Consider the following 11,612-nt stretch of genomic DNA (forward strand, 5'->3'; position numbering starts at 1 on the left):
AACACCAAACAGGAACCTGGCTGCTGTGCATGGAAGGCGCTTCCTTGTCTACATTCTACTTTCACAGCTGAGCAGCTGACAGACAAGTTCTCTTAGAACATCAACTCAATCTTGATGACACGACACAAGCGGAACATTTGGCTCAAGAATTCTGGCTGTTTGGTTGCTACTCGTTAGTGCCACTGATAAATTAGATAAATCATGAATTCATATTACCAGTTGCCCATGGAAATGATGCCACAAAACGAAGGACACAGTAAATGTCTAGTTCATGCAAAAATGCACACTCTCCCTCTGTGAGGAAACTGAATTCTCTTACTAGATGTCCGAGGTAACAAAATCTAGTGCATGTGTGTTTATTTCCTACAAAATGTTTCTGATCATGAGCAAGAGGAGGCACGGCAGATGAAAGGAATGTATACGATAGGTATACACAGACACTTTTAAAAGGCTTAAATTAGAACACTACAGAAGGATCTATCCTTAGTTACTCTTAATTGTTTATCTTAAAGATATGCACCTCTTTCCTAGGAACTGAGCCAGTCTTCCTTCCAACAGCCTTCTATAGTAGGCCAATATTAGTGGATAAGCACTCCAGGCCACTGGCAGGAATGTTGTTCCCTCCTTTCATTCAAAAAAATAGATACTTGTTTGGCAGAAGGCACTTTATTTCCAACACAGAGCCAACAAACTAATAACCAGAAGAGAAAGAGCCTCCGAGAATACACAGACCAGTTGATCTAGAAACTATTTTTGGGAGTTTTTTCCCCTCCTAGATCTATGCAGGCCTTCTAGTTGGCTAGCCCTTCTCTCTGGACACCACGTCACAGGGTCAGGAATCAGACCAGCCTCCTCTCGCTCCTCTCCTGGCACTTCCAAAACCCTGTCTGTTCCCAGGGCCTGCATGAACGCCCGAGGACAGTGGCCTCGAGATACGCAAGCTGTCCCTCCTCCGCCACCTCTCTGCCCACGGGCCTCATTTCCCAGCCCGGCCCATCCACATCCGAAGAGCCGTGTCACCCTGGCCCCAGAATCAAAGCCTCACCCATTCCCAACAGCCGCCCAGCGAACCCATGGCTCGCGTGAAACCGGCACGAGGGGCCTCGTGGCTCACTGTGCGTTCCGTGAACCACTGGGAAGGCTGTGCGGCCTCTCCAACAAGCCAGGGCCGCTCCCTGCCCGTCACTGCACGTGCGCACCAGCCTTTCCTAGCTGAAAGCCTGTGCTTCCCCCGAGTGCGCCGGCCCAAGGGCTCCGCTCTAGCAGGTGAGATGTGCAGGAGCTGGATGCGCCACAAGTGCTTCGCGGAAAGCTGAAGCAGAAGCGGCACAGGAGGAGGCATGCGAGCTCACGCTGGCTCCGGCAGCCACACGTCTCTCTTGCGGGCAGAGGGCCAGCCTGCACCAGGCAGGATTGGCCAGCACGGCTTATTGGAATTCCGGGCTGGGCCCCCATTCTTGTCCGGCGACAGCTGTAAGCCAGCAGCCCATAGCATCTCAATCAGGCGCCGAGTCCCAGCAAGGAATGCTGATACGGACGGCGGCGGCCTCAGCTGCACTTCGCCTTGCAGAATGACAGTCAATCTTGAATTCCAGATGACAAGAACTGGATAAAAAATGTAAAACAAATGGTGACCTTTCCAAAGATTAATTTGTTTACCAACAAAAAGCTCTCTGTTTGTCATCTAGGATGGGTGACCTTCACATTCCCATTTCTAGGTTGAGAGGAGGCTGAATGTAGTCATCTGTTCACTTAACTCTGCCTCACCAATTATTTCCTTTCTTGTTTTTGGTGAGAGGGACACTTTATTAATTTGTTGTTGTCTCTTGATATGTTCTATAAATGCAGGAAACGTATTCCAAATTACTGCAGCGGAACATCAATTTATTTAAGTCTGATTCTGTTACTGATGCCAAAAGTATGGTTTTCTTTGTAATTGCAGCATGCTTTGAATGTGCATCTGCTTTTTTTTCAGATCTTAAACCTTTCCTGTCCACTCTGCTGTCCACTCACTTGGAATGAAAGAAATTGTTTTATCGCCATTATTTGAAAAATTTATGTATGTTTCTTACAAGAGATTAATTCATATACATGTGAATATTGTATACACGCACACAGGATAAAAACAAGAAGAGCGAAACGAAGCAACTGGAGTAACTTAGTTAAACGGGCAGCAGAAGACAGCAGCTCGTAAAAACTCGAGACACCCACAGCATTAAATTCTTCCTCATGAATAAATGAAAAGCTCCTAAGTTTGCACATAGTTTATTTATTTACGGGCCGGGATCAAAGTGCCAGTATAAGACTATGGCCATGCAACAACCTTATGAAAACGAGAACAATAGAGGGCTCCTTCCAGGTCATCATAATTATTTCAATTCCCTTTCTGGCAGTTCCAATGGCTATTTTGCTTACTGTATGCTTCACGACCAAGCTAGGCAACTCATTAGGCCATTTCAGAAATCACTGGAGAAGGAAGTGTTAGAGGACTGCACCTAATTTGCATTTCTATGATGCACACAATTAACATAATTTGCATACTATTTTAATTAACACTGCTAATCTGCATAGTGTGGCCACATGTAATTAACATAATTTTGTGTACTCACAAACACTGCTAATCTATACATTTTAATTGCTTGCAATTAACATAATTTGCATGCAATTTTAATTAACAGTGCTAATTTGTATATTCCCATTGCCTGTAATTAACATAATTTCTCATTTTCACAAATACTGCTCACTTGTACCTCCTAGTTATATCATTAATACAACTTGCAGATAATTTTTCACAAACACAGCTAAGTTGCACAGTCAGGTTGCTTGTAATTAATATGGCGACTCAGCAGTGGCCACAGGATTGGGAAAAGTCAGTTTACATTCCCATCCCAAAGAAGGGCAATGCCAAAGAATGTTCAAACTACCGCACCACTGCACTCATTTCACATGCTAGCAAAGCGATGCTCAAAATCCTACAAGCTCCAGCAGTATGTGGACCGAGAACTACCAAAAGTACAGGCAGGACTTCGAAGAGGCAGAGGAACTAGAGATCAAATTGCCAACATACGCTGGATCATGGAGAAAGCTAGGGAGTTCCTACTTCTGCTTCATTGACTATGCTAAAGCCTTTGATTGTGTGGATCACAACAAATTGTGGCAAGCACTTAAAGAGATGGGAGTACCAGACCATCTCATTTGTCTCTTGAGAAACCTGTATGTGGGTCAAGAAGCAACAGTGAGAACTGGGCACGGAACCACTGATTGGTTCAAAATTGAGAAAGGAGTTTGGCAATGCTGTATACTGTTGCCCTGCCTATTTAACTTATACGCAGAGCACATCATGAGAAAGGCGGGCCTAGATGAATCACCAGTAGGAATTAAGACTGCTGGGAGAAATATCAACAACCTCGAATATGCAGATGATACCACTCTAATGGCAAAAAGTGAAGAGGAACTAAAGAGCCTCTTGATGTTGGTGAAGGAGGAGAGTGCAAAAGTTGGCTTGAAACTCAACATTAAGAAAACAAAGATCATGGCATCCAGTCCTCTCACTTCCTGGCAAATAGATGGGGAAGAAATGGAGGTAGTGGCAGATTTTATTTTCCTGGGCTCCAAGATAACCGCAGATGGGGACTGCAGCCAAAAAATTAAAAGACACTTGCTCCTTGGGAGGAAAGCTATGGCAAATCTAGACAGCATACTAAAAAGCAGAGACATCTCCCTGCTGACAAAAGTGCTTATAGTCAAGGCTATGGTTTTCCCGGTTGCAATGTATGGCTGTGAAAGGTGGACCATAAGGAAGGTTGAGCGCCAAAGGATTGAGGCCTTTGAATTGTGGTGCTGGCGGAGACTCCTGCGAGTCCCTTGGACCTCAAGGTGATCAAACCGGTCAGTCCAAGAGGAGGTCAACCCTGACTGCTCTTTAGAAGGCCAGATCCTGAAGATGAAACTCAAGTACTTTGGCCACCTAATGAGAAGGAAGAACTTCCTGGAGAAGAGCCTAATGCTGGGAACAATAGATGGCTAAAGGAGAAGGAGACAGCAGAGAATGAGGTGGCTAGATGGAGTCACTGAAGCAGTTGGTGTGAGCTTGAGTGGACTCCGGGGGATGGTGGAGGACAGGAAGGCCTGGAGGAATGTTGTCCATGGGGTCGCGATGGGTCGGACACGACTTCATGACTAACAACAACAAACCTTTACCAAATAGTGCTGACTGTATATTATAATTTCAAACAGAGCTGGAAGAAGCTACATCCCTAGAAGCGAACCCTGGTGCAAAATGACAAAGTGACTGCAGTTCGTTGCAACGGTTACCTAAATGTGACTGGATGCAGTGGCAGGCAGGCCATGACCTAAGAAATTTAAGGACACACGAATAGCCAAAACCCTCTTCCACTGAAAGCACCAAAACACGACAAAAGAACTAAACATCCGTTGCGACTGTAAGCAAGCCAACGGATTCCTCCAAAGCCCCTCGGAGGCCTTCCGATGCCTGTGTGCGGGGGCAAGTTTTGGCCCGGCAACAATCTTGGCACCAGGCAGGCCACCCCTGAAAAGGCCCCTCCCACAAGATTGCTGTGCCACGCTAGGTTCAGGCCAGGAGACGGAATGGCGATCCACAGCAGACAGCCTGTTCGGATGGGTCACCCTCTCTTTCGTGTTGGACGCGTTGCTGGCAAGGGCAGCAGTCCTGGATGCTCGGGGCGTCTTTGTCCAGCCTCGGTGCCTGGTGCCCCACCTCCAAGGAAGGTCAGATCAAGCCCCAGTGATGCATGCCTTGGCCACCTCTTGTTAAGTTCACTCTAGTGCAGCTTTCCCCAACCCTGGGCCCTCCAAGCACATTTGGACTGCAAGACCCAGAATTCCATTAATGGCCCTGCAGGATGGGAATTCTGGGAATTGCAGTCCAAATGCCTCCAAAGGCCTCCAGGTTGGAGAAGGCTGCTCTAGTGCACTAGACTGTACAGCAGCTGATGCAAAATGCAGCACAATTACACTGCTCCCTGGTGCGTGGCTCTTTAACCCCGACTGCACTATCCTCTGTGAACTGAACTAGCTTCCGCTGAGTTTCCAGGCCCAACTCAAGGAGTAGGTGCTTATACCTGTAAAGTCCTAAACAGCTTAAAGACATAGAGATAACCTCTCATAAGGCAAGATCATCTTCAGAAGCCTTGGTTCTACATTCTACCACTAAAAGAGGTTTGGCTGGGGGGCAGCACCCTAGTTGTGGAAGGTGAGACAATGACCCAGTTTCACATAATCAGTGGAGCTTGGCATGGCTTACGTAAGCCACAGGAGGCTGTGGCGTTTGCAGGCGGCTGTTCTGAATCTCCGTTCTCCGGTGAGGGTGCGCAGGGTTTGCCATGTTGGCTGAACCCTGGTGGCAGGGGCTGCATGTTCCTCTGGACATTGAAGAAGGCAATAAAGACACACTTATTCCACTTGGCTTTTGTGTTTAAATGAAAGATTTTAACTTGGCTTTAACATATATGCCCGCCCGCCCCCTGAGATCAGTGGGAGAGGCCCTTCTCCGGGAACCCTCCGTGAAGGATATTAGGAGGGTGAGTACCCGGAGGGGGGGCCTTCTCTGCGGTGGTGCCCAATCTATGGAATGCGCTCCCCAGAGAGGTCCGCCTGGTGCTGTTGTTATTTGTTTTTCGGCGCCAGGCGAAGACCTTTTTATTCAAACGTCATTTTAACTGTTAATAGTATTTATTTATTTTATTCTTTGGCCAGGGCGACTTATTTTACATTGTTAACTTTTTTTATATTGTTAATTTATAGTATTTTAATTGATTTATTTGTAAGCTGCCCGAGGCTTCGGCGAATGGGGCGGCACAGAAGGTTTCTAAATAAATAAAATAAATAAGTAGCTTCAGCAGACCCAATTAAAGCCAAGAAGACCATTTTCTGAATAATGCATTATCCATAATAACTTCCAAGATCCAAACTGCTACCTATTGTAAACATAGAGCTAAAGAAAAGTAACCACGAATAGCCTGGGATCTCAAAGAAAAGAGGTAAGCGTACTTCGCATATGCAAGACAATCACCAGATTACCACCACATCACAGGGTAAGAAAGGTCACTCTGCATTCTATCATTTCACACAGAAAGCTTTCAAACAGACTCTGTTCACACATTTGGCTCCTGGTCATCAAGGGGATCAAGTTCAAAGAAACCAGCATGTATGAACCAGTCCTTAGGAGCTCCCTGCTGCTCCTTCTTGAGGAGGAGTGTGGCTCAGGTGCTGGACTTCTTGAACCTTCTGAGCAGGATCTTCTTCACAAAAGAAGAAGAGCTGCTGAGAATACAAAACCACCTCCATTGTTCCAAGGAAGAATTTACAACAGCTCAATTTTGCAATGAACAAACAGTTAAAGCATATTAGTTACTTACAGGAGCTGTTTTCCTCTGCTTAATCAATGGCAAGCTGATTCCATAGTTCTGATTTAGAAGTCTTTGGTGGCAGGCATTCTGCGGATCATTCATAATCTTCGCGATCATTGAAAGCTTGTGCTATAAGCAAAATGGAATCTATGTGAACCCAGAAGAAGAGGAGCGGGGAATGTTTCCCTAGTGCAAGTCCTGATGATATTTTGCACATGTATTGCTCGTGTTGCATTCCAGGGCACTGCATGGTGGCTTCTGGGCACTTGGTTTAGTGCACCAAAGGCAGCCAGCAGTGACAAAAACAAGCAAAATGACTACGCAGAACGAGCGTGAGCTTTACTGTCTGCAACAAATGTGTATGTTTTGTACGGTTAAGGGAAGATGGGAAGAAGACAAAGAAGAGGATGAGGAGGGAACAATATAGCGGTACCCTGACTTTTGTCCTTCTATCACCCAACTCTCAGCTGCTACAGTCCCAGGTGTGGCTTTTGGCCAACTTCCTTCCTTCATTTATTATATTTGTGTCAGGCTATTTTTAACTTTCAAGGAGCACAAACCCATTCACACAATTCTCCTCCTCCTCCTCCTCCTCTGAATCTTAGCATCACAACAACAGGCCTGAGAGTCTGCCAGTGGCCCAGAGTCGCCCAGTGAGCTCTATGGCTGAGGGGACGAGAACCTGGATCACCCAAGTCCCAGTCCTGCACTCTTCACGGGCTCTCACGCTCGAGTCAGAGAATTCTGGGCTTGGGTGCTGGCAGCCCACACCCAACCCTGCTCCGCCTCTGCGGCACTGGTCGCCCCTCCCTGCCAGTGCCAGCTAGCCTGCATCGGCTGGAGGCGTGGCTACCTCAAGCACTGGTGTCCAGCACCCCAAGCAGCTCTTTTACAGTCAAGGTAATTTCATTTCTCATGTGTATTTTAAATTCTTTGGTTGAGAAAACAGCTTTAATATAAGCACCTTTTCTCTACTGTAACTAAATAACTGCCCTTAAGGGTCTTGTACCTCCCACCCATGTCTGAATTGCCTTCTGCCTGTTATGAGTTCTCTTTTCCCCACCACCATCGTCCCACACTTTACACTTGCATCTGGGCTCCTGAGCAAAAACATACCTTTTTAAAAATCAGGATGTTTTTAAAGTAAGACTTTGAGCATGTGCAGTTTACATTTTAGACTTAAAGCCCCTGCATGATGACAAGGCCAATTTTCCTCCCATCCCCTGCAACGCTTAACGCATTTGGAACAAGCACCCCCTTGTTGGAGAAAAGGAGGCTGCCTGATCTGCAACCAAGCATGCAGTGCCTAGCCCACCAACCCCTGGCTATTTAATTGACTGTAATCCAGGCCAATTTAGCAGAAAATAAATTTAATAATAATACATTCAATACATAAAAAGCAGGTAGAGCTAAGAAGTAAGGAAGTTGTGACAAGCAGTGTCAGCCCCAGTGAGATTAAATTCTTCAGCAAAAACCAACCATTTGTATTAAATCTGTTGCTAGCACCCTTGTGTGCATGCACTTAAAAAAACAGCAACACTGAAACTCTCTGGGTGCTGAATAAGCTAGAAATTCCTATTCTGCAGGGGTGAAATGACACAACAAAACATTTAGACCTTTAATCAAGAACAGTGATACCTCCCTGTAGCTTTCTTGAAAACATGGCATAGAAAATTAGCACAAGTTTATTCCCCAGCTGATAAGCAACAAGCAGAGCTGTTCTGAGCTGACCAGGTATGAGAATATTGACTTACTGATATAGGCTAAAGTTTGGAAACCAAAAGGATTCAAGCTTTTGGTCCAAACAAAGCCCTAACGTAAAGCCGTCCAGAGACAACAGTGATGGATGGCCTATAAATCTCCTAAATAAATAAATAACGTAATGAAGCACCTCATTTAAATTTCATTTGTTTTGAAGATTTCTATGCCACTTTCAAGAGCTGGGTTTTCACTCATATGCATTTTCATGCCATCCTGTGGCCAGAAGCGGAGAGCAGGGAGCAAATCTCCTATCCGGATTTCATAGCTATGCAATGGTAACAATATCCTGCCAATGTGCCAACCTCAGAGAGCAGCTAGCCAAATAGAAGACATCTGCTTTCTCTTCCAGGCCAGTCACTCTCAGGGCAACGCGACACAGGCAGGCAGTGCCACTCCAACCACTCGCAGCAAACCTCCGGCAGGATCCTACCACAAAACATGCTACCCTGAGTGCGGCTCATGTTTTGCAGTCCCAATGCCTGAATCACCAGCATTCGAAGCAACGCCCGGTCGACTTGCCATACCATTCGAGTCAACCCGTGCAAGATGTCACACAGTGCAGCTACTTCCATGCTACTGGTGAGGCAAGGACCCTGGAACCGGATGTGATATCCACGTTCTGACATGCACAGAAAAGCCAGGACTTAGCCTGAAGACTTAAGAGCCTTGGGTTTACCTGATGAAACAACCAATGGCTAATAAGGAATGTGGGAAGTACAGAAGCAGGTGAGCTTTCTGGCTCCAAACTACTCTCCTGCAAACCTAGAACTCCAGGCAGCTGAAGGTTCAACCTTGTGGGCTCCTTCCCCATCAACAACCCAGTGATCTGGACTGGCACATCCCTGAGCTGTTTTTACACCAGAAGCAAGTGAACAATCAGGAGCCAGCACCCCCGCCTGCTTCCAAACAAATGGTGGTTGATTCTACCATGTAAACCAAGCAGGAAGGCTGTCCAAGAGAGCACCTGGGGTAAGGGGAACAGTCAGGGGCACAGCATGGCTACAAAACCATTGGAAGGATGATGCAACACATATTGCGTCACACCTTTGAAGCTGAAGGGATTTTCAGTGATGAGCTGACACACTTAGTGGCAACTGGGGACACCTCTGGGAAAATTATTTCTTTCTGAGAAGACTCCAACGGGATCCCCCTGAGTGAAAGAATGAGAGAAAAGAATGAAATCGTAAGGAGTTGCAAGATCTGGGCCAGTTTCAGCACTATTTCTGTCCCTGGAAGACATAAAACTGTTGCAATTCGGGTGAACGGTGACTATGTTTAACTCTACAAAAATACACAGAAATCTGAGAATTGCAGGCAACATTAAATGCAACCTACTCAGCATTTAATGAACACAATTATTCCATGTCAACAGCTTTTTTTTGGGAATGAACTGTCCAGAGAACTTTGGTTATTGAGTACTATAGAAATAAATTTGTAGAAACGTTCTCAGAACAGTACAAATAACCACACAGCGCACTTATTCCAATATTTTATTTATCAAAATACACAAGTCAAGTCCTTTTTGTTAAAGATTCAACAAACCTAATGTTCTCACCATTTGGAAATCTGTCTTGAACACAGGTCCACATGATCAGTTGATGAAATAGTTAATACAGATGTGTTCATGGCATCCAAGTATTTCTCAACATGCTTCTGTTTAGGGACAGAGTGAAAAAGCAGACTATTAGGGTTTTGTCAGAACTGAATGAGCTAAAGAATCTGGCCAAATTTAGCTTCTGAGAGTGAAGTGAAATTATAGGATCTACATTTCTAAGAGATTATGCCATGTCTAACACAAGAAGCCATCCAAATGCTGGCCACTCAAGAAGTGCAAACATGGCTCAGCACGACAGTATTTGGCACATCAACATCTTTACTGTAAATATGAGATTAGGCACCATCATCTGAGAAGGGAAATACTAATTCAGACTTTACTAGAACCTTTTTTCCTTTGCCACTAGAAGACTTTTGCTCCATTTACCCGCAATCTACTCTCTGTCCTTTCAATTGCAGCTTCCAAGCTCTGAACACCCACTGCTTCCTGGTCATGTTTCGCAATCCGTAGTTTCTCTTTCAACTGTTGAAGATCATCCTGAACCTAGAAAATTAGTTGAAGCTTTGCAGTAAACATGTGCATCATTAGAAAATATTTATGCATTTTGCTATAATGGAAAGCAAAACAGATTTCTTAAGCATAACATACAAAGTTGCTTCTGGGAACCTGACAATCTAATAGAACACGGAAAGGAGATGAAGCAGGTTGAAGTCTAGCAAAGCTAGCTTCTGAAGTGGTGAGATGGGGCAAAACATCACCACATATCTAGAACAGAAGAGGCTTTTAACTATCTTCTCGTATGAGGTGGGTTGCAATTCTACGATCATGATTGAAAGACCCCAAACTCAGAGACTTATGGTTATCCAGTGCAGAGTATTAGTGCTGAGGGTGATTCCTACCTCCCTGCCTTACATTTTAGCCATTTTGCATTAGCTGGGGTGTTTAGAGGGGAGGAAGCTGGAGAACAGGATTGCTCATATCCTGGCCGCTTCCATCGCCTTTGCTCCCTGCCCACCAGAATGCCCCATTTCCCTGTCTCGGGCTACTTGCCTTTCCTTGAACAGCCCAGCTGTGAGTGGGAAGGCAGGTTGGACCTCCAATTCCTTCCTCTTGCACTTACAGCACTCTGTCCAACCCTGGAGCTGGGAACCCAAAATATCCTGTGACTACTCAGTTGCTATCTAGAGGTTGTAGGGTCCCCCCTTCCCCAGGAAATCCTATACATCTCTTAACAACAGCAATAACAAAGAAGTCCTACAATCCCCAGCATTCCTCAGCCAGCCATGCTGGAGTTTGTAGGCCTTTTTTCTGGCCAAACATGGATAAGATCGCACCTTAGGCAGCAATCTGGGACACATAGCCAAGGAAGTACATTTGTTGAATGCAACAGGACTTTTTTAAATGAACCTGCACGGGAGCAGCTGCCATGACTGCAACTCTGTGCACACTCATCTGGAGCGAAGCCCTATTGGACCGAATGGGGCTTGCTTTGGTGCAAACATGTTTAGGACTGTACTGTCAGGTCTGCAATCCACAACCATCCAAACTGCTAGTCATCTGTAGCTGAAACCGCTGGGCGGGGATCCAGCCAGGCCCCTCGTAAGCCTCACGGCTAGGCCGAGAGCGGTGCAGCACGTCCTGCCCCACATTAAGGCCAGCAGTCCAGGTGCCATACAAACAGCAGGCGCACTCCAGCCCGGAGCGAGGCATCCTGGGAAATCTGAGGGAAGACGGGATAGCAACAGAGGCTCATGGGAGTCTGGTCAAGCGGTCTCCTGGCCGGCCAGGCAGGAGGCTCTGCCACCCGCCGTCGACCCACCTGGGCTAGAACGCGCCCTATCTCCGCCCCCGGCCCGACCACCTCGGCCATGGCCCCCACGGCGGGACCCCACCAGCGCGCGGCGGCC

At 46.3% G+C, this 11,612-nt stretch overlaps 1 protein-coding gene across 1 annotated transcript in view; it reads right to left on the reverse strand.

Moving 5' to 3' along the window:
- IQCH (IQ motif containing H) overlaps positions 1-11,583 on the reverse strand; it is a 90,954-nt gene extending 79,371 nt beyond the window's left edge. The window contains exons 1-5 of the mRNA XM_044444798.1: positions 11,525-11,583; positions 10,132-10,248; positions 9,706-9,803; positions 9,195-9,300; positions 6,399-6,518 (exon numbers count right to left, since the gene is read on the reverse strand). Coding sequence (XP_044300733.1) covers positions 6,399-6,518; positions 9,195-9,300; positions 9,706-9,803; positions 10,132-10,248; positions 11,525-11,575 — 492 coding nt within the window. The 5' untranslated portion in view covers positions 11,576-11,583. The remainder of the gene's footprint in view (positions 1-6,398; positions 6,519-9,194; positions 9,301-9,705; positions 9,804-10,131; positions 10,249-11,524) is intronic.
- Positions 11,584-11,612: the final 29 nt, after the last annotated feature.

Source organism: Varanus komodoensis, unplaced genomic scaffold (assembly GCF_004798865.1).
Source record: "Varanus komodoensis strain SLA01 unplaced genomic scaffold, ASM479886v1 scaffold46_1, whole genome shotgun sequence".
Classification (NCBI taxonomy): domain Eukaryota; kingdom Metazoa; phylum Chordata; class Lepidosauria; order Squamata; family Varanidae; genus Varanus; species Varanus komodoensis.